Here is a 24,133-nt window from a genome sequence, read left to right on the forward strand (position 1 = left end):
TCCAGCATCTTAACTGAACCTGCCTCCACCACACTTCCACTCCGTACTTTAACTACATTTTTCTCACCTCATCCTTGCTCCTTTAGCAAAACACTTTAAAGCTGTGCCCTCTGGTTCTTAACCTGGTTACCAATTTGGAACAGCTCGTCTCTATCCACTCTGACTGCACCCTTCACGATTTTGAAAACTTCTATTAATTCTCCTCCTAGCCGTCTTTTCTCCAAGGAAAACAGTCCCCATCTCTCCAATATTTCCCCGATTGAAGTGTTTCGTCACTAGAACCATTATCATAAACATCTGTTGCACTCTCTCCAATGCATTCACCTCCTTCCTATAGTGTGACTCCTACAACTGTACTATACCAGCTGAGGTTTAACCAGTGTCTTGTACAAATTCATCATAACTTCCCTGCTCTTGTACTCTATGCCTCTATATATGAAGCCAAGAATACTGTATGCTTTTATTAATTGTTCTTTCTACCTGTCCTGACACTTGTAATAATTTATGTACAGAGACACACAGGTCTTTCTGCTCCCGCACCATGTTTCTCCATGTTATTTATACCAAAGTACATCCTTCATACTTCTTTCAACTTCATCTGCCAACGTTCCACCCACCCCACAAACACGTCAATGTCCTTTTGAAGTTTGTATGTCCTTCTCAAGAGATTAAAATTCTAAGTTTTGAGACGTCCACAAACTTTGAAATTGTCACCTGTATGCCAAGATCTAGATCACATAGTTATTTGGCCCTGTGATCTTGCGCTGAAAGCAATTTCAAAAGAGATCATTAGCCTGATCCCTGTGAGACAAGTCAGCACTTGGTGAGAAAACAGGCTTGAAGGGTTCAGTTCAATGAAGAATACTTCAAGTGTTTAATTCATTTTATAGTGTTACCTTTACCCCCATGATTGCACACAGCAAGCCCCAATTAGATCCACCTTTAGATCATGTGATTTACTTTTATGCATTTAAAAAAACAACAGATTTGGTGCAGCACTGGGCATTTAGCAAATGCCTCTAACATTTGTTACCAAATAACGAAGCACCGCAATAAGAGCACTTTAATGAAGGACAATCAGCTGTTTGAAGACCTGACTTTGCGTGAAACCAGCAAAACATTTTAAAAATCAATTACAATACAGGGGATTAACGTGGTGCTAGTAACTTACTGAACCACCTAAATTAGTCAGCATGTTTTCAATACATGTTCAGCAACGCTTTTTATTTCTTTTCATTCATTCACTGAATGTGAGCATTTCGGGCCAACATTCACTGCCAATCCTAATTGCCCGGGGGCAGTTAACAGCCAGCCACATTGTTGTAGGTCTGAAGTCACATGTCAGTCAGACTAGATAGGACGGCAGTTTCTTTCCCTAAAGGACATTAGAACTGACTTACATAATGTCAAGAATAGTTGACACCATTTGTCCACAAAAGAAAAATAGGCTACTCTTCATAAGAAGTGTCGATGGCATAAATTGCAATGAACTATGAAGGAATTACAAAACTGAGTATACATTCTACAAATTGCAGTACATTACCTTATTAATCATCCCCAAGATATGAATCGTAAACCAGTGCATTACCTTAGATTCCAATTTGCTTTCAATCAAACAGACTCATTGAAATAATGCAAAGCTGTTAATCCTGCATATTTTAAGCAAAATGCATGGGTTTAAATTTAAAATTTAAATGCAACCCACATTGTACATGCCTATTCGGTTTGCAACTTAAAGCAGGTTATGTCTGAATTTTCTTTCATTGATTGGATCTACTGGAGGATCAAATGTCAGACTGTGAGAAAGAGGAGTAAATCATGCAGCTCATCTTTCTCCACCATTCACCTTGTAAATTTTATTTTGCACCTTTCCAGTGAACCTTTAGTCACAGGTTGTTCCCTCTGAACATTCATTGGATCCTATAAAAACACTTCAGCATTTTGAATTGTTGGTGCATATCCAATCATGCTAAAGCCATCCCTATAAGCACACTTTCAGCCACAAATGAGAACCTTCCTTCTACTTCCTAGGGTTTCCTCCATTTAAACACCAACCTTTCAGTAACACAGACTATGGTGAGGGTCAGACTAAAGCCTGAAACTGTGGCAGCTGCAAAAGAATTCCTCAAGTGGTGCTGGGCAGCTCATTGATAACATTAAGTCACTGTTAACACAGTTACTCGCACTCTGTCACTTTGATTGGTGAACCACAGAGTAGGAGATCAGAGTACCCAGGCCCTGAATGACAGCCCTATTGATTTACAATTCCTCTGAAGTTACGCTAGTATGTAAACATTCCTGCAGATATATTTTTTCTAGTTACTGTGCCTGGCTCTTCCCCTACTCTGTATACACAAAGCACAGAAACTGATAGAAAGACAGAAAGGAATGCAGCACACCTTTTTCAACTAATTCGGCATGAATACAAGGAATTGAAAAATTGTAACGATCAAGTGGATAACAAGACATCAACCCTGCCTCCAATAACTTACTCCAGTTTGGGAGTTGGCTTCGTAAAAAACTCATTGTATAGCCGATGTTCATCTTGACAAACACGAACCAGAAAAGCACAACCACTTCGAACCTGGAAGAGAATGCAAAAGCACGGCTTGTTTGAAAAAACTAACGTGACCTGCCATATCACACAGCTGCAGCTTAAGTTAAAACCAACTTAAATACTGCAAGTCCAAGAGAATTGTTTTTAAACTTTTCCTTCCTGAAGCATTTTGGAAACTTTTTCTATGCTTAACATGCTATGCAAAGTAAGCAGTACGTAAACCTACAAGCAAAAGTGAAATCAGAGATAAAAACAAAGTGCTGAAAAATTTCAGCAGGTCTGCTGGCACCTGTGGAGAGAATGACTCTTTTTACACAAGCAGATTCTCTCTTCATAGATGCTGCCAGAATTTCTCCAGCACTGTTTTCACTTAGTTTGACGAATACAGCTATAAAGTTATACAAGCATAGTGTGGTAACATATCACTGCAGTATTAAAAATACAAAGCTGTTGTCAACCTGGAGACTGAGATCAAGCAATTGTTGCTTTTGTGCACAAAAATAAGTAAATGGACCAAACAATACCCTTTTGCTGAGGAAAAGCATTTTCATTAATGTTTCTACTTTTCTCTTCAAAGCCAGACAGAACACTAATCAACTGTGAGACTTCTGAACCAGTTAGCCCCATTTGGTTTAAAATACTTGTATACTTGAAAAACATTTACTATTACAATACAGCAGCACTTTCTTACTTAACAAAAGCTCAGCACCAAGGATTTGCAGATTTTTTTTTCAAATAAAGCAGCAATTAGAATTAGACCCAAGCTACACAGGAGGGAAATCAAGAAACATTCCTCCCCTCAAATGAAAGTGGAAGTTTGAAACATTCCCCCAAAAGGAGCTGGATCAACTGAAATTTGTTCACTGATTATGACAGTTTTCTTTATTTGTCAGGGCATCAGGGTCATGGATCAAAAGGTAGGTGAATGTAGTTGAGGTACTGATCAGCCACGATGTGACAGAATTGTCTACTCCTGCTCCTATGTTAATGAGTCAATATGGCAGGTTGTGAAAATAACAGGAACGTCCATGTGGTGTCTTTTATATCGAAAATAATCCCATGACGCTTTGCAGAATTTGACACTGAGCAAAAGGAGATGTCAGCAGCAATAATGAAAGGGCTTTGTCAAATAGGTAGGTCTTACGCCAAGACTTAAAGAAGTAGAGGGGTCCAGGGAGAGGTTTCACAATCAGGTCATAGCAGTAGAAGGCACAGTCAAGAAATGGTGAGATGATAGAGTGGGGACAATGCACAAGAGGCCAGAGATGGAGGAACAAAGAATTCTTGGAGAGTTAGTTATAAGGCCGATGGAGGTAAAAGAATGGGGAAGGAAAAGTTATGGTGAGAAGTAAACGCAATAGTTTTAAATCGGAGAGGTGTAAGTAGGCAGAAGGGACAGGTACAGGATGTGAGGTTGGAAGATCACGCTCCATAGGATGCCAAGGTTGCCAGTCTGTGGGCAAGCCATGGAGAATCAGGGGGTGAAAATGACTACTTTGAACTTCCCAAAGTTTATAACCACAGGAAAATGCAGTCATCAGTTCTGTTTGTCAGAGGATCATTCTGGCAGCATTAAACAGCTGAGAATGGTGTTAGAAGGTTATATTTGGAACTTGCTCTTGAAAGCAGTGCCAAATGGCAGCAAGTAATTTCTAAAAGGTAATTACCGTGAGGGAAAAACATTGTGTATCTAGATGGGAAGGAGCCAGTGCAGACATGATGGGCTGAATGGTATTCCTTTGTGATTTAAACCAGGTCATAAGAAGGGAAGCCATCCAAAGGTAGACCCTTGAGGACTTCAGAAATATGGTGCGTAGATTGGAAAGGAGGTCATTGATGGAAAATGTTCTGGTGACAACAATTCTTTTTATTTATTTATGATTGCCCATCCCTAATTACCCAGAGGGCAGTTAAGAGTCAACCACATTTCTGTGGGCGTGGAGTCACATTTAGGCCAGACCAGACGAGCTTTTGCCAACGACCAGCAATGGATTCATGGTCATCATTTGACTCTTAATTCCAGATTTTTATTGCATTCCACCCATAATCTGCCATGGCAGGATTTGAACCTGGGTCACCAGAATATTACCTGGGTCTCTGGATTAACAGTACAGTGATAACACCGTTAGGGCATCACCTCCCCAAATTGAGAGGAAGAGTGACACCAAGTAAACAAGGGACAGAAGAGGAGCTACATAAAAATGGGGTGGTCATCCATGTGAAAGGCCACAGAGCTCAAAAGGACAAGGAGGGACAGTGCCCAACAGTCAGCGATGACATAATTTATGACACTGCTGGCACTAAACTCTGCAGAATAATTGTTGCAATTTCAAATATAACCTGCCGGGTTTTGCAGTTAAATGTACTCATAAACCGGCTTGAAATATTGAAGAAATCTTTTGAACTGTGGCACAAAATATTATTGTACAGAATGATTAGTTATATCAATTACAGCAACATGTGAATCTGTTAGTACTGTAATACAATAACTGCATCACACACTAACTTTCTTGGACTTATAACGTTATATAAATATAACTTTGCTCCTTTAGATGCTACTTGCATTTATCAAAACAGGGCCAGCAGAAGTAGTACAGGTTTGTAACATAATTCCCAAAGTTGTTGAATGCCGCACAGTAGATGAGTTAATTCTTCTCAGGAGGTGTACAGAATGAGCTGCTAGAGAAAGTGGTAGAGGTGGTACAATTACAACATTTAAAGGACATTTGAACAGCCACACGAATAGGAAAGGCTTAGAGGGATATGGACCAAGGGCAGGCAATTGGGACTAGTTACTTTTGGGATACCTGTTAGGCATGGGCGAATTGGACTGAAGGGTCTATTTCCGTGCTGTAGGAGTGTGAAATATGAGGGAAAATGTTACCCAAGCCTGGTCTCGTGCACCTCCCAGGAAACATCAGGAATTCAATAACAAGTTAGCCAGTCTAGCTCAGTGGTTCAATGTTGAAAGATTGGAAGTTGGGGAGGGAGCAGCACAATCCAGTCTTGGCATTGCCAGTGATAAGAGATAACAAGGTGTAGAGTTGGATGAACACAGCAGGCCAGGTAGCATCAGAAGAGCAGGAAAGCTGATGTTTCGGGTCTGGACCCTTCTTCAGAAATGAGGGAGGGGAAGGGGACTCTGAAATAAATAGAGATGGAGGGAGGCGATGATAGAAGGTGGATAAAGGAGCAGATAGGTGGAGAGAAGATGGATAGGTCAAGGTGGTGGGCTGGAGCCAGTAAAGGTGAGTGTAGGTAGGGAGTTGGGATGGGGGTTGGTCAGTTGAGGTCAAGGAGGCAGGGATGAGGCTGGTAGGTAGGAGGTAGGGGTGGAGGTTGGTCAGTGAGGTGGGAGGAGCGGATAGGTGGGAGAAAGGACGGACAGGTTAGGAAGGCGGAGACGAGCTGGGCTGGTTTTGGGATGAGGTCAGGGGTGGGGAGATTTTGAAGCTTTTGAGGTCCACATTGAGCCCATTAGGCTGCCGGGTTACCAGGCATTGCCAGTAATGTTTTTTCAGTATATATTGGACCACAGAGTATCAACACGTGGATTTACACAACATTGTCCAACCAGTGAGTTCCCATTCTCAGACAGATACTGACACCAATGAGGTGTGACTGGAGGAGAAGCACTCTGATTACACCATCCTCCTGCCTGATCAGATCAAGTCCAGATAAGAATGGTTTAAAGGCTCACCTTTTCTGAACTGCATATTTTATGAAGAGGATGATGGACCAGTTAACAAACACACTTCAAATATTTCTTAGATATCCTGATAACTGACTCAAAACTAAGTGAATAACAGTGCTATTAATGACAGTATATTGACAGTCATAAACATGTATATACATTTCCAACAAGTGTTGTCTTTTTAGATTACTAATACTACTCGAGACTCGTACCAGAGCACAGTGATCCTTGTTATTTTGGCTGGTCAGGTCAGCAATAGTGGAGGAGATGCTTGGGCCTAGAAGAAGCTCCCTCTGATCTAAGTAGCACTGATGGATCTCGCTTAGTAGCTGTTGATACCTAATGGAAGATTAGGCCTGTATTAAATTTACTGAAATTAATACAATAAAATCATAAATCCCCAGTAACAAATCAGTGCTTTAAACGCTATTAAATAATTTCAAAAGTACAACCCCATTTAGATGTTTTCTTTACAAACAGTAACAGTCTCCATTCAAAGACATAGTGCACATTATGCGAGTTCCCTCTGTGTAATTTGCACCACTTCTTGTAAAGCATATTGTATTGAAAGTGGCTGGTTCACACAAAGAGCTAGTCAAAGCGTGTTCGCCCTTTTACAGCAAGCAGCAACTTCTCTGATCCTACAATAGCTTGAAAATTTCATAAACATTAAAACTGTAGAATTTAACTCAGAATCAGGGTTCAAGCATCAGGCTCTGATTGTAGGAGATGAAGAGAGATAGAGCCCAAGACAGGCACACAAACTGGAATGAAGACAAGGACACTTGGAGATGCACAAGGAGGAGATTTACTGCAAGGATTCCTCAGTCATGACTTAGTTGTCAACATCTTCAGCTTAAGCAATGACCTTCTCTCCACCAAACGGCAGAATGGGGATGCCAACTGATGATTGCTCAATGTGCCACTCCATTCCATTCACATCTACTCAGTTAACAATGTCGTCCATACCCTGACCTAGACATCATTTGGACTGACCCTGAACTACATTGAATGAGGAAATCACAGGATCAACTATACTTGTATTCATATGGAAGAAATGCTACTTAATAAGCTCAGTTAGTTCCGTATGCACCTCCTTTGGAAGCAATCCATGACTCTGCAGCAAGATCTAGACATTCAGGCTTAGGGTGTTAAATCACAAGTAACATATCACACAAGTGTTATTTCTAAAAAAAAAAAAAATTTCTAACTCCCTCCCCTTGTAATGTCACAACATAACCAGCAATTAATTCTTCACCTTGAAGACTATTGACCAGAAACTGAACCAAACTAAAGAAATACTATGGCTAAAACAGGTCAGAAGATTGTAATTTTATAGTAAGTGACGCACTTGCTGACTACCTAGTCCTTCCCACACTTTAAAAAGACAAAAGTCACAAGTATGGCGGATCACACTTGCAGCATGCAGCTCAAACACTCAAGAGGTGCGACAGTATCAGGAACAAAGCAGACAGCTTGACTGGCATCCCATCCACCATCAACATTCACTCCCTTCACCACTTACATACAGTGGCAGCAGTGTGCACCATTAACATGATGCACTGCAATGAGGTTCCTTCAACAGCATGTTCCAAATCTGCCAACTTCTACTGCCTAGAGGGCACAGTGGTTCAGTGGTTAGCACTGCTGCCTCACAGCACTACAGACCCGGGTTCAATTCCACCCTTTGGTGACTGCCTGTGTGGAATTTGCACATTCTCCCCGTGTGGGCGTGCGTTTCCTCTGGGTGGTCCAGTTTCCTCCCACAGTCCAAAGATATGCAGGTTAGGTGGGTTAGCCAGGGAAAACATAGGGTAATAGGGTGGATGCTCTTGGGAGGGTCGGTGCGGGCTCCATGGGCCACATTGTAGGGAATCTCGGATTCTATAAGTGGAGAATTTAAATGCTCATCTATCTGCACTGACCCATAAGGCAGCTGCAGATGTTTACAAGGACTTGCTCTAAAAAAAATGCAGAGTGAAATGACAATGGTTCCCTAGAATGATCAGGTATAGATAAATGCTGTTATTTTACCCAATATCCAATTGACTGAATGGATATAGGATCAATCTTTTGAAAATCAACAGCATTTCTTGGCAATTTCAAACATCCTATATTGTAATGAATTATCCAGGGCATGGCTCCTTTTAGAATCTGAAGTAGTTTCACATTAACCTGCCTCATCACACCTCTACTTCAAAAGTGATTAACTAAACGTAAAATACTTGGGGCAGTTCCAAGGACTGAAAACTTCCTCAGAGCCTTTCTAAATAAGGGTCCAGATCTGAAGTGTCAGCTTTCCTGCTCTTCCGATGCTGCCTGGCCTGCTGTGTTCCTCCAGCTCCACACCTTATTATCTCAGACTCCAGCATTGGCAGTTCGTACCATGTCCCCCAGGGACTGAAAAGATGTTTTATGATGCAAATTCTTTCATATGGAGAAACTGCTACTTGTTATTCCAATAATCAATCACAACGGTCAATACTTTCTCTGAACAAACATTTAATCAATAGTCAACTCCTGAAGGAGTCTCTTTCTGTGACAACCTAACAAAGTTTCACATGACAGTATTGAAGTCAAAGATGAACATCAGAATTACATTCTTTAGCTCACCACTCATTCAACACAGTGCATGGAGAACGTACTTACTCAGAGCTTTTTTCAGTCCTTTGTTCTATCTGCTCAATTAGACACTGCAAAAAAAAACACAATGGATGCTTTCAAATAGCAGGTTTGAGTGCAGTGATTAGAGAGATTACCATCGGTTGCATAAAAATAACATCCAAAACAAGGAACAGTTCCTGCATCATTTGTAAGATTCTCTCTAAATCCATCTTCTACAAATAGAGAAAATGTCCACAACTCTGTGACTGGATGCTCTGGCTGTGCTGTGAATTCAGAGACACCTGGGTAGCACAGAGAGTCCTGGCTGCCCAGCACATACTGTCTCAGGCTGTTGAGCAGCTGGGTCACAGCCCTTTATCTATAGTGTCCTAAATGGTTTACCCCTCAATCCTCATACGGTGACCTCTAGTTCTGGACACACCCACTATCGGGAACATCCTCCCTGCACCTACCCTGTCCAGTCCTGTTAGAATTTTATAAGTCTCAATGAGATTCCGCACCCCCCCACCACCCCATTCGTCTGAACTCCAAATTATCCAAATTATACTGCATCTGACATTGATTTGCCCACTGACCCAACCTGTCGAGATCATGCTGAAGGATCTCTGCATCCTCATCACAGTTCATCTTACCACCCAACTTGGTATCATCTGCAAACTTGGAGATGTAACATTTTGTTCCCTCATCTAAATCATTAACATATATTGTAAATAGCTGGGGTCTCAGCACTGATCCCTGTGACACCTCACTTGTTACTGTCTACTAATTTGAAAAGGACCCATTAATTCCTACGCTTTGTGTCCTCTCAACAAACCAGTTTCCTATCCATCTCATTACATTTCCCCCAGACCCATGTACTTTAATCTTGCACATTAATCTCTTATGTGGAACTTTGTCAAATACTTTCTGAAAATCCAAATGTACTAAATCAACTGGCTCCCTCTTATTAACTCTACTAGTTACATCTTCATAGAAATCCAACAGATTTGTCAAGCATGATTTCTCCTTCAGAAATCCATGCTGACTCTGTCTGATCCTACCACTGCTTTCTAAATGTTCTGCTATAAAATCCTTGACAATGGATTCAAGAATTTTTCCTCCACTACCGAAGTTGGGCTCACCAGTCTATAATTCCCTGCTTTTCCTCGACCTCCCTTTTTCAATACTGGAGTGACATTAGCCACCCCTACCATCTGCAGGGGCTCTTCCAGAGTCTATAGAATCCTGGAAGATGACCAACAATGCATCCGCTATTTCTACAGCTACTTCCTTAAGTACTCTGGGATGTAGATTATCAGGCCCTGGGGATTTATTGGCCTTAATCCCAACAAATTTCCCAGCATCATTTCTCTACTAATACTGATCTCCCTCAGCTCTTCCCTCTCACTAAATCTTGCATCCTCCAACAGTTCTGGTATCTGATTTGTGTCTTCTTTTGTCAAGACAGAACCAAAGTATGTATTCAGTTCCTCAGCCATTTCTTTGTCTTCTATTATACATTCCCCTGTTTCTGTCTGTAGAGGACCAACATTTGTCTTTACCAATCTTTCTCTTCATGAACCTATAGAAACTCCTGGCGTCAGTCTATATGTTCCCTGCAAGCTTAGTTTCATACTCTTATTTTCCCCTTCTTAATCCTTTGGTCCTTCTTTGCTGATTTCTAAACTGCTCCCAACTGCAAACGATTGTCAGATTTATTATTTTTCTTGGCCAACCTGAATGCTTCTTCCTTAGATCGGATACTATCTCTTATTTCCTTTGTAAGCCATGGATTGTCCCTCTGGTCCATTTTGCTTTTGCCACAGACAGGAATAAACAGTTGTTGCAGTTCACCCATGTGTTCCTTGAATGTTTGCCATTGCCTATCCACTGTCATCCCTTTAAGTTACTCTCCTCAATCTATCAAGGCCAACATGCCTCATATTCTCATAGTTTCCTTCATTAAGGTTCAGCACCCTAGTCTCTGAATCAACAATCTCAATCTCTATCTTGATAACAAATTCTATCATGTTTCTGTCACCCATTCCCAAGGGGTCTTGCACATCTAGATTGGCAATGACTCCCTTCTCACTACACAGCACCCAGTCTAAGATGGCCTGCTCTCTAGTTGTTTCCTCCACATATTGGTCAAGAAAACCATCTCATATACACTCAGGAATTCCTCCTTTACAGCATTATGGCTAATTTGATTTGCCCAATCTATATGCAGATTAAAATCACCCATGATCACCAATACTCCCTTATCACATGCATCTCTAATTTCCTGTTTAATGCCATTCTCATCATCGCCACTCCAGTTTGGGGGTCTAAATATGACACCTAATGTTTTTTAACCCTTGGTATTTCACACTGCTTCTGCTGTTCTCGAATTGCTCCGTCCTCATTCTATGGTTTTCTCTCCCTGATTCTTTTTACTTTTTTCTTTATTTTCCCCTGCATGGCTCTTTTCCCACCATGATGCAAGCGTCTACAGTACTGCCCTTTCTCTCCGCTCTTTATGATGTCTCTTATCTTTTCTATACAGTTCCAATATTATGGAGACTTGACAGGTAACAGGCCTGAGAGACGAGATCCAAGAATAGAGGTATCTTTCTCTATCCATCTATTTTTGATGAATTAGCTGGTAGATAGTGGCTTTTCTACCAAGTTAGGTGAAACTGTGATGTAAACCACAGTGATAAAGCACCTAACTTCCTCCAGATACTACAGATTATATAAATGTCTTCATTTCCACAATGCTTACCCGCACTTTTGGAGCTGCTGCTCTGAACTTCACATAGAATAATGTAAAGGCATTATCGGTGTTAGACATAACTGAGGGGTCCTGTCAGAAAAGATAATGCAAAATTACAAATAGTAAATAGTTCCCTTCCATGGTCAGGAAATACCTTTTGTTGTAACTGGATTAAAGTTCTGCCGAGGAATGTCAAAATTCCACTGTATTTTCTTCAATTACTATTTTGTACTTGTATTTACTTACAGATAATTTAAGAATAAAGCATATTTTTGCAAGAAAAAAGGTAAAGATGCTATAGTCTCAGAGGGCCCCAGGGCTGCTCTCTAATTACACAGTCACGACTGATGGTGAATTTAACCTGAGGGTTGCCACACTTCAGGCAAGGGGTTAGTTGTGAAGGCTAGTTTCTCATGGCGAATCCAGCCAGTGTCGGAATTGAACCCATGCCGTGGGTGTTACTCCGCATCACAAACCAGTCGGCCAACCAACTGAGCCTACTGGCTGATACACCAAAAAAGCTTCCCATGTAAACCAGATGAACACGTATTAACATGAAATTCCAACAAACAAAACATCACTGCAATATTAGTATTTTGAAGAATCACATTTAATCAGGTTATTAAAACTATTTCAGCAACACCCTTACCCTTTTTGTTAACTGAGTGGCGAGGTTCTGAAGCGTATTCACAGTGTAAGTCTTCATTAGGTGCATAGCTTTGGATAGGCATTGTTTAAACTTTGCTAAATAAACAGGATAATCTCTGAAGCCAGGCTGTAAACAAAATCATAATTAATGTTATAAGAACAGTTTAAATAAAGGCAGCATTTGATGACATTAGCACCTGCATTGCACTTTAATTCACATATGAGGGAAGAGGAGAGAAGAGGAGGGATAGGGGCCCTCTCCTTCCATGTCCCATATCCACCAGCTTGCTGCTCATGTCCTCACTCCCTGCTACTGAAAGCCTTTAGGAAATTATGCATGCTTTTTCTCTGTGCATGTGCAATATGGCTGTAAAGTCATGGGTGGGGGGAGAGAGAGGAGGGAGGAAGAGTGCTTTTTGTAGTAGTGCCCCTACCCTTGGACTGGGAGGCCCATGTTCAAGTCCCACCTGCGTCCCAGCCTGCAAAGATTGCCTAGACTTATAGGGATCAAGCAATTTATCCTCTAGATGGACACAGATCCAGTGACAGTCCCCAGACAGCACTAAAGTATCCAAGATAACAAGGTGTAGAGCTGGATGAACACAGCAGGCCAAGCAGCATCATAGGAGCAGGAAGGCTGACGTTTCGGGCCTGGACCCTTCTTCAGAAATGGGGGAGGGGAAGGGGGTTCTGAAATAAATAGGGAGAGAGGGGGAGGCGGATAGAAGATGGATAGAGAAGATAGGTGGAGAGGAGACAGACAGGTCAAAGAGGCGGGGATGGAGCCAGTAAAGGTGAGTGTAAGTAGGGAGTAAGGGAGGAGATAGGTCAAGGGGGCGGAATGAGGTTAGTAGGTAGGAGATGGGGGTGGGGCTTGAGGTGGGAGGAAGAACAGGTGAGGGAGGCAGGGACGAGCTGGGCTGGTTTTGGGATGCGGTAGGGGAAGGGGAGATTTTGAAGCTTGTGAAGTCCACATTGATACCATTGGACTGCAGGGGTCCCAAGCGGAATATGAGTTGCTGCTCCTGCAACCTTCGGGTAGCATCGTTGTGGCACTGCAGGAGGCCCAGGATGGACATGTCATCTGCGGAATGGGAGGGGGAGTTGAAATGGTTCGCGACTGGGAGGTGCAGTTGTTTAGTGCGAACTGAGCGTAGGTGTTCTGCAAAGCTGTCCCCAAGCCTCCGCTTGGTTTCCCCGATGTAGAGGAGGCCACAACAGGAACAGCGGATGCAGTATATCACATTAGCAGATGTGCAGGTGAACATCTGCTTGATGTGGAAAGTCTTCTTGGGGCCTGGAATGAGGGTGAGGGAGGAGGTGTAGGGGCAGGTGTAGCACTTCCTGCGGTTGCAGGGAAAAGTGCCGGGTGAGGTGGGGCTGGAGGGGAGTGTGGAGCGGACAAGGGAGTCACGGAGAGAGTGGTCCCTCCAGAAAGCAGATAAGGGTGGGGAGGGAAAAATGTCTTTGGTGGTGGGGTCAGATTGCAGATGGCGGAAGTGTCGGAGGATGATGCGTTGGATCTGGAGGTCGGTGGGGTGGTACGTGAGGACGAGGGGGATTCTGTTTTGGTTGTTATTGCGGGGACGGGCTGTGAGGGATGAGTTGCGGGAAATGCGGGAGACATGGTTGAGGGCGTTCTCGACCACTGAGTGGGGGAAGTTGTGGTCCTTGAAAAACGAGGACATCTGAGATGTATGGGAGTGGAATGCCTAATCCTGGGAGCAGATGTGGCGGAGGCGAAGGAATTGGGATTAGGGGATGGCATTTTTGCAGGAAGGTGGGTGGGAGGAGGCCTCAGTAAAGGGCTCACCTTTGTCCCCCTCCACCCACACATCAACGAATACCGGTCACGTTGGACATAGAGCAGTTTTTCTGCCACCTCCGCCTCCGCGCTTACTTCTTTAACCGTGAGCCTAACCCTCCCTCTACTGACCCCTTCTCCCGCCTCCCAATACACCCCCTCCTTCTGGACACCACCCCAAGGCCTCCTACCCTCCCTCAACCTCATCATCTCCAACTGCTGTCGTGACATCAATCGCCTCAACTTCTCCACCCCTCTCACCCACTCCAACCTCTCCCCTGCAGAACGTGCAGCACTCCGCTCCCAACATCACCATAAAACCCGCGGAAAGGGAGGCGCAGTTGTAATATGGCGCACTGACCTCTACATCGCCGAGGCCAGGCGCCAACTCTCCGACACCACCTCCTACCGCCCCTTGATCATGACCCCACCCACGACCACCAAAACATCATCTCCCAAACCATCCACAACCTCATCACTTCAGGTGACCTCCCATCCACAGCCTCCAACCTCATCATTCCCCAACCCCGCACCGCCTGCTTCTATCTCCTTCCCAAAATCCACAAACCTGACTGCTCTGGTCAACCCATTGTCTCCGCCTGCTCCTGCCCCACCGAACTTATCTCCACCTATCTTGACTCCATTTTCTCCCCCTTGGTCCAGGAACTCCCTACCTACGTCCGTGACACCACCCACGCCCTCCACCTCCTCCAGAACTTCCAATTCCCCGGTCCCCAACACCTCATCTTTACCATGGACGTCCAGTCCCTATACACCTGCATTCCCCATACAGATGGCCTAAAGGTCCTCAGCTTCTTCCTGTCCCGCAGGCCTGACCAGTCCCCCTCCAATGACACCCTCATTCGCTTAGCCGAACTCATCCTCACACTCAACAACTTCTCTTTCAATTCCTCCCACCTCCTACAGACAAAGGGGGTGGCCATGGGTACCCGCATGGGCCCAAGCTATGCCTGCCTCTTTGTAGGTTACGTGGAACAATCCCTCTTCTGTACCTGCACTGGCCCTAAACCTCACCTCTTCCTCCGTTACATTGATGACTGTATCGGCGCCACCTCGTGCTCCCACGAGGAGCTCGAACAGTTCATCCACTTCACCAACACCTTCCACCCCAACCTTAAGTTCACCTGGACCATCTCTAATACCTCTCTCTCCTTCCTGGACCTCTCTGCCTCCATCTCCAGCAACCACCTAGAAACCGATATCCATTTCAAGCCCACCGACTCCCACAGCTACCTAGAATACATCTCCTCTCACCCACCTTCCTGCAAAAATGCCATCCCCTATTCCCAATTCCTTCACCTCCGCCGCATCTGCTCCCAGGGTGAGGCATTCCACTCCCGTACATCTCAGATGTCCTCATTTTTCAAGGTTTGCAACTTTCCCCCTCTCAATGGTCGAGAACGCCCTCAACCGTGTCTCCGGCATTTCCCGCAACTCATCCCTCACACCCCCTCATCGCAATAACAACCAAAACAGAATCCCCCTCGTCCTCACGTACCACCCCACCACCCTCCAGATCCAATGCATCATCCTCCGACACTTCCGCCATCTGCAATCCGACCCCACCACCAAAGACATTTTTCCCTCCCCACCTTTATTTGCTTTCTGGAGGGACCATTCTCTCCGTGACTCCCTTGTCCGCTCCACACTCCCCTCCAGCCCCACTTCACCCGGCACTTTTCCCTGCAACCGCAGGAAGTGCTACACCTGCCCCTACACCTCCTCCCTCACCCTCATTCCAGGCCCCAAGAAGACTTTCCACATCAAGCAGATGTTCACCTGCACATCTGCTAATGTGGTATACTGCATCCGCTGTACCCGTTGTGGCCTCCTCTACATCGGGGAAACCAAGCGGAGGCTTGGGGACAGCCTTGCAGAACACCTATGCTCGGTTCGCACTAAACAACGGCACCTCCCAGTCGCGAACCATTTCAACTCCCCCTCCCATTCCGCAGATGACATGTCCATCCTGGGCCTCCTGCAGTGCAATAACGATGCCACCCGAAGGTTGCAGGAGCAGCAACCCATATGCTGCTTGGGAACCCTGCAGCCCAATGGTATCAATGTGGACTTCACAAGCTTCAAAATCTCCCCTCCCACTACCACATCCCAAAACCAGCCCAGCTCGTCCCCGCCTCCCTAACCTGTTCTTCCTCCCACCTATCCCCTCCTCCCACCTCAAGCCCCACCCCCATCCCGCCCCCTTGACCTGTCCGTCCTCCCTGGACTGACCTATCTCCTCCCTACCTCCCCACCTACACTCACCTTTACTGGCTCCATCCCCGCCTCTTTGACCTGTCTGTCTCCTCTCCACCTATCTTCTCCTCTGTCCATCTTCTATCCGCCTCCCCCTTTCTCCCTATTTATTTCAGAACCCCCTTCCCCTCCCCCATTTCTGAAGAAGGGTCTCGGCCCAAAACGTCAGCCTTCCTGCTCCTCTGATGCTGCTTGGCCTGCTGTGTTCATCCAGCTCTACACCTTGTTATCGCAGATTCTCCAGCACCTGCAGTTCCTACTATCACTAAAATATCCAATCCTAGTGTGGAGCACTTGAACTAAACGGTCTCCCTCTGTTCCTCATTAATGATTTAACAGGTTTAATGGAATGCAATAAAAATACAGGGTCTCACTGCATGCCCTATATTTGACAGAAAATACACGATTATACTATACATCAAAGATAAGACTGTGCATTTGAACTACATTTGACCAATAACATAGACCAAACTGTACCTCCAACAAATTACTTACATGCGATGACACATAGGTTATACAGTCATCTAACTTGGCCAGTGTAGGTATAAATCCTTCACTATTCACAGATAACGTGGGCGAATTCAATTTCTAGGATGAGAGCAAAATACTATCAGGATGTCATTTCTACTTTCGTTGTAGCAAGATTAAGACTTGAATGGAAGGGCAACCTAATACACATTTCCAACAGGAACGATTTCTTCTTGAAAGGACTTAAGTGGTTGATCTCCATTTAGATAGCTTGCTGACTCACACATTTGTATTTGGATAATGCCTGTTTTGAATATCTTTTGCAAAGCCACTAACTGATTCTCCAAAATGTTTTGGGAAATAAGTGAGACTTAAAACAAATGTCCTGAAAGGATGCAAATGCGGCATTAATTGAAACTTTCAAAACTAAGATCAATATATTTTGTTAGGTGACAGCAAAAGTATGAAAATAGAGATGACAGCAGCCAAGATTTTAACAGGATAATGCAAAAGGCTAAAAGAACTGTATGGCTTATGGCTGTTCTTGTCCTAAATATGAGCTACATGTGGAATTTCTAATATTGCCAGCAAATCTCCAGTTACATTCCTGGCAATGAATTACAAAACATGCTGCATTGTCATCCCCATGACCGTGATACAGTCCTGGTTCTGCCTGCTCCAGTCCATCATTTTTGATGCACAGTGTACATTTAAAAAAACTGAGATCAGAAAGTGAAAAATGCCTTTTGGTTGTGAAGACACTTAGAAGCTATAACCAGATGCCTTAGAAAATGTCGAGTTTGTTTTGGCGAAGTAGGCTTATCATGGTAAAGCAGAATTTATTGTGTTTCCCAAGTTGCTCTGAGGGTATTTTAAAAAAATCATGTGATGTACAACCGGAATCACGTATAGACCAGAACAGGTTGGTGAGGTTTGGGGCAGGAGACAGGAAAGAGATTGTTTCCCCTCAGGACATGGATAAATCAATTGTGCATTTCTCACAATCTGTCTAGAAGACAGGAGGAAAAAAAGCAGAGTCGAGAGCATACTTCCGAAGAAGAGATTCCAAATTCAAAAAGTTAATTCTGATTTTTCCTCCCCCCAGATGCTGCCAGTCCTACTGTGTTCCTCCAGAAATTTCAGTTTTTGTGTACCTCAAAATCAGAATGATGTCAAAAAGACAAAGTTAAGGGCATGCAGCGTTCAAAATAAGTAAGATGACCTAAAGGCACAGACAGAGATAGATACAGGGATACTGTTTAATTACCTTTATTGAAACATGGCTGCAGACTGAAAATTGAATATTCAACATTTAGGAAGGACAGACAAGAAAAGAAGGAAGTGGAGATGTACTGATAAGAAGGAATGGAATCAGTACATTAGTGAGGGAGGATCTCAGATTGAAAGAACAATGTGTGGAACTGTTTGCGTAGAAATAAGTTACAGCAAGAGACAGCAGGCACTGGTTGGAGTTATTTAAAGGCCACCAAATTGATGTGGTAGCATGGGGCATGGCATTAATTGGGATAGGAGAGAAGCATATTGCACGGTCAACACAGTAATCATTGGGTGACTTCAATCTGCATATAAACTGGGCTTATAAATATATATAACTGCACTAAAGCTGTAGACGACGAGACTCTGGAGTGTGTTAGGGATTTTGTTTAAGGGCAGAATGTTGAGGAGCCAACTATAGGACAAGCTACTTTAAGTATTGTATTATGAAATGAAAAAAAGATGGAATATAATTTGAAAAATGTGAGGCTATCTACTTTGGTAGGAAAAACAAAAATGCAGAGTATTTCTTCCACAAAATGCTGAAAATTGCAGATGTACAAAGGGAGCTAAATATCCTTACAGAAATAACAAGGTGTAGAGCTGGATGAACGCAGTACGCCAAGCAGCATCAGAGGAGCAGGAAGGCTGACGTTTCGGGCCTAGACCCTTCTTCAGAAATGGTCTAGGCCCGAAACGTCAGCTTTCCTGCTCGGCCCGCTGTGTTCATCCAGCTCTACACCTTGTTACCTCAGATTCTCCAGCATCTAAATATCCTTACAGAAGTCTAACATGCAGGTGCAGCAAGCCATTAGGAAGGCTAATGGGATGTTAGCCTTTATCACAATAGGGTATTGCAGAAGACTTGTTTCAATTGTGTACATGTTTGGTTAGACTGCACCTGGAGTAGTGTGCGCAGTTTTGGTCTCCCCTTACCTCAGAAAAGATAGTAATGCGATAGAGGGAGCACCAAAACGATTCACAAGACGTGTCCCTGGGATGGTGGGACCATCCTAGGAAGAGGGATTGGGCAAACTGGACCTGTACTCTCGAGAGTTTCAAAGAGTAAGAGATGATCTAATTGAAACTTCAAAAACACTGAGAGGGATGGATAGGGTAGATGCAGGCAAGTTAATTCCCTGTTTGGGGGCACAATTTAAACATAAGGTGTGGGAAAGGCAGCACTTAGGTCTGAGATGAGAAATGTTTTCACTCAGAGGGTTGTGAACCTTTGGAATTCTCTACCTCAGTGGGTGTGGAAGCTCAATCTTTGAGTAGTTTATAGTCGAGGTTGATAGATTTTGATTAACAACAATGCACAGATTATGGGGATAGGGTGAATAAAAGAAGTGTTCAATGATCCATTACTTATTGAGTAATGTGGCAGGATCAAAGGGCTAAATGACCCTCTCCTGTTCCTAGATTTCTAATCCAGGAACTTTCTCATCATATTTCTTCTACTTTCAGCACACAAAGAGGACAAATTCAATTCCAACACTTGACATGGTGAGATTTGACCTTGCAAATTTGAGGTCTCGTCACTATTAGAGAAACTGTGTTACTGGGCCCTTACTGCATAAAATCAGTCAAAATGTTCAGTATGCTTGAAGATTAGACACCTGAGAGTACAGATTCGAGGGGAGAAATGGGTTGGCAATTCAAGCACTCATATTGGAAAGTATCACGATGACTTAGAAATAGTAGACGGCAATGTTTTAACCAGTAAACTATTCCTCCAGCTGGAAATCCAAAGACCACAAGATTTTGTCCATCAGTTGGTGCTTTCATAAGTGTAGCAACAAGAAGGATATGACAGTACAGAACAGTGTTCACAATAAGTCGGACCACAAAATACTTACTGCGTTTATATTTTCTAATTCATTGAAATATGAAAGCTTCTGCTGAATACTCTCTGCGAGATCAACCAGCTCCGACTGTTGAGGGAAATACAATAAAAATGTGTTACAGCAGAAATCAAACCATCCACGTAAAGATTATGTCCAGCAACAGAACTCCTTTTACATTTAGGAAAAGTACACCAAAAGCCAGTCGGCACCTACGTAGCCTTCAATGCCACATAATCAAGCTTCACAGACCACATGAAGTGCATATTATGGATCTTCCGGCAGGGCTATAAAGTTTAAATCAGCATTCCTATTAACATGCAGATATTTCAAGTTGCCAATACTAACAAGGTCCTTAGGGTTGAAGTCAAAAATGACCTTGGGGAAGGGTCAAGGCAGACCTGAAAAGGGGAATGTCATGCATACAGTGGGGGAAGGGGGCAGTGTGTCAGGTAGCAGATCCTTTACTGTGCACCAAAGCTTTCTTACCTGTTCCCGCAGGAGCTGCTCACAAGCCTCATGTAGTGTTCCTGTCTTGGTGGACACAAAAAGGTACTGTTTCTGCAAAGACTCCAAGTGTAGCAAGGCTGTGTTGACATCATTCAAGATTGCGTCACATTGCTCCTGAAAGCCATATAGATAATCCCTCATTTCTCTAAGACAAGGAGCAAAAGAAAGTTACACTCACTGACATATAAAACCTTCAGCGTGATTAATCATCTTCAATGTGATTAATATGTACTCAAGCCAGCAATACCCGACATATAATACAGGAAAGTGAACCTGTGAAATATGAAGTCACAGTTTGATGGCCCTGTTCACAGTCACATATTCTGTACTTTAGCTCATCTTGTCACACAGCCTTTTAGTTCTTTATGATATATGGACAGATTTTGAGATTGGGATAAAAGCAATCAGTGCTGAATAAAAAGAGAGATTTCCTCTTAAAGTATTTACACAACAAGCATGGTGCATTCCCTCAACTTGAAATGATATGCCTTACCATAACCAGTGCAAACTATAACTCATCAGTGTGACATTTCCATTTCCCACACCTTGTGCCCATTCCAAGGCTACTGGGGGCAGATCACAAGCAGTTTTGTCTTTATGCACTCATGAGAAACAGGAACTAAACTTACTGCCCAGTTACATTTACTTAAAGGTCTAACCAGAGAAAAAGACTATAATCTTAACTGAAGATCCCAGAGTGCAAGAACACAATTTCAATCCAACGTCCAGGGCAGCTTGTTTGTATTGTTTGTTACAACGGCATTTATTTAAGCCAGTACGCTTTTAAAGGCATGTTCACTTAAGTTACTGACATAATGCAGTTAAAACATTTTATTGTTTCGACTTAACCGTGAAGCAAAGAGATTTTACGGCTTTCTAACTTCTGTAATATACATGGCCACAGTGACCTAGCATTAAGCAGAGACAAGTATTCCCCCAAATGGTGTGGTAGGTGAAGAGGGAGAAAGATACAAGTGTAAAGTGAGTGAACCATTTTGAACAACCCTCTCACCTCTGCTGGCAGCTAGTATTGAACATAAATGGATACGTAAGGAAAGACTCCACATTCCACCCCTTGGAGAAAAAAAGCAATGGAAATCCAGGAGGAAATATAGAGGGAAATTCCACTTCAGCAAAATGCAGTGGAATCACTAATTCATAGCCGGCATCCAATTTTACTGCTGGAACAGGGGCCCTAGCCAACGGCAAGCAAGAGGGAATATGTACCTGTATTTTGTTCCTTCGTCCTGATCCATCCGTGCCTGTATCTTAGAGAACCAGGTATAGAACTGAGAAGAGGATAAACAAACTTTTAATAATTCATTAATGATTCGCAATATCTTCCAAAGCATCTGGTTGACCACTCTTCCTTTAAAATGGCATACATCAAGGACCTATGTAAACTATACCAGAGAGCAAGCACATAATGGGACAAATGGATCTCTTTTGTTTCATAAGGTTTCATGAGACTAGCAACTGGGTCTACGAAGGAAGGGGCAACTTAGACTCGTGTCATCTCCTGTGACTGATCTATCCAGACATGGCAAACAAATAAAACTTTGTAATAGCTTCACTTTCCATTCCTGCATCTGTAGCTCTGGAGTTCCTAATGGTTCATCCTTGGCCACCTCCACCTCTCCACATGTATGCTGCCCACATCCAGATCTCCCTAACTACCACTCCTGTCTCTGTTTTGTCATGGTGCCTGGACAAGCAAAATTTTCTCCAATTAAACACTGGAATGACTAGAGTCCTCGTCTTTGGTCATTACCACAATCTCTGGATTCCATCCCTCCCCTTAACTGTGGCCATTTTAAATTTACAGTGCCTCATTAAGGCGATTGATGCTATACAATCAGATCATGTCAATAACAGCCAGCAATGGGGAAATGGTGGCATAGTGGTAATGTCAATGGAATAGTAAACCACAGGTTAATCCTTTGGGGACATCGGTTCAAATCCCACCATGGGATGGTGGAATTTAAATTCAATCAATACAATTCTGAAACTAAAAGTTAGGTTTAGTAACGGTGAACAATTGTTGTAAAAGCCCAACTGGTTTCCCCTTTGGGGAAGGAAATCTGCCGCCCTTACCTGGTCTGATCTACACATGACTCCAAACCCACATCAACATGGTTAATTCTTAGCTGACCTCTCAAAGGGCCTAACAAACCACTTAGTTCATGGGCAAGTTTAAATAAACAAGAATTGAACTGTATAAACTCGAATTTTCTGTGTGTTATTTTAATGCTTGTGTTAATCTGTTAAAATGAAGGAGAAAACCTAGGTAAGAGAAATACAAAAAAATATTTAGACTGGAGCACATGTAAATGAGAAATAGAGGGTATCTATGAATCTGAGCACACAGCTATTTGACAGCACTGAACACTATTCGCTACACCAGATCCTATTGTTTAAAATGATACTTGTTAATGCGCACATTTTAGGTCCTTTCTTTATTATTCTGTTGAGACAAAAACAGAACGCAATTATCCAAAGTTTAACTCTTTCACATCCTAACAACAAAAGCATCAATTCTGCGTGTGGCAATTGGTTAAGTACCTGCTGAGCAGTTTCGATTTTCTCATTTTCCATGTTTAAGGCAGTAAAGCCTTTGAGAAGAATATCTTCAGTGGATTCAGGAACTGCAGCTGTAAGAGGGACAGTGATGGATCGCGATGCCAGGCTGCAAAGGTCCTCTATTGGCAACTGTTGGAAAGGTAACAGAGTTTCAGCTAGTTTAATTATATACATAGCAAGCAAACGGTGGGAGAGGTCTGACACTAGACTAGCAACTGAGAGGTTGAGAGTACAAATCCCACCATGGCACTCACTCATGGCACCCAGGAAAAGTCATGAAACCGTCTGGATTATTGTACAAATCCAACTGACATCCTTTGGGAAAGGTTCAGTCCACACCTCCTGATTGATTTTTTTTGATTTTGATTTATTGCAGTCACAGTTACCCAAGTACAGTGAAAAGTTTTGTTTTGCGAGCAGTACTAACAGATCATAGCAAACAAGGACATACAGACCATGGGTGCTTAGAGCAGGACATACAGATTACAACTGCACAGGAGGTGCGCAAAGCAAGATCAACATTGAAGTTAGAGAGTCCATTCAACAATCTAACAATGGCATTATTGCCTCTTCATGGCTTTGGGTGAACCAACAGGTTGCTAATACAGTAAATGCTGTCTTTCAGCATTTCAACAATCCAAAAACAGATCAGTGCTGCTATAATCGACAAATATATGTGGAAGTGCCAGAGTTAGACTGGGGTGGGCAAGGTCAGAAATCACGCGACACCAGATTATAGTCCAACAGGTTCATTTGAAAACACAAGCTTTTAAGACTCCGAAAGCTTACGTTTTCAAATAAACCTGTTGGACTATAACCTGGTGTTGCTTGATTTCTGACAAATATATTGGTAATTGGTCATTTACCATTAATTTATTAATTACTTAGTGATGGTTATTTCAAGCTGACTTTAAGCAGAACATTGAAGGCTTGCTGTCAGCCAGAGGTTGAACAAGTTGATGTGACTTAGCTCACTAGGAATGCAGCATTTACACCACAGAACCGAGTCTCACAAGCCGAAAATTGCGGCATTAGTTTTACACTAGTTAAAATAACTTTACCCCATTCCCTTGTGTTTGGGAGGACTTGGCCGACTGGTAATATATGACTGGAGTGA

At 43.1% G+C, this 24,133-nt stretch overlaps 1 protein-coding gene across 1 annotated transcript in view; it reads right to left on the bottom strand.

Annotated features, from left to right (window-relative positions):
- The window catches only part of cog3 (component of oligomeric golgi complex 3), a 77,265-nt gene that overhangs the window by 23,818 nt on the left and 29,314 nt on the right, over positions 1-24,133 (bottom strand). The window contains exons 2-11 of the mRNA XM_048602538.1: positions 22,999-23,145; positions 21,664-21,725; positions 20,416-20,581; positions 19,942-20,016; positions 16,835-16,927; positions 12,260-12,385; positions 11,620-11,700; positions 8,901-8,944; positions 6,464-6,590; positions 2,493-2,584 (exon numbers count right to left, since the gene is read on the bottom strand). Of these exons, the coding sequence (XP_048458495.1) occupies positions 2,493-2,584; positions 6,464-6,590; positions 8,901-8,944; positions 11,620-11,700; positions 12,260-12,385; positions 16,835-16,927; positions 19,942-20,016; positions 20,416-20,581; positions 21,664-21,725; positions 22,999-23,145 (1,013 nt within the window). The remainder of the gene's footprint in view (positions 1-2,492; positions 2,585-6,463; positions 6,591-8,900; positions 8,945-11,619; positions 11,701-12,259; positions 12,386-16,834; positions 16,928-19,941; positions 20,017-20,415; positions 20,582-21,663; positions 21,726-22,998; positions 23,146-24,133) is intronic.

The sequence above is a fragment of the Rhincodon typus genome, chromosome 11 (genome assembly GCF_021869965.1).
Source record: "Rhincodon typus isolate 14 chromosome 11, sRhiTyp1.1, whole genome shotgun sequence".
Taxonomy (NCBI): domain Eukaryota; kingdom Metazoa; phylum Chordata; class Chondrichthyes; order Orectolobiformes; family Rhincodontidae; genus Rhincodon; species Rhincodon typus.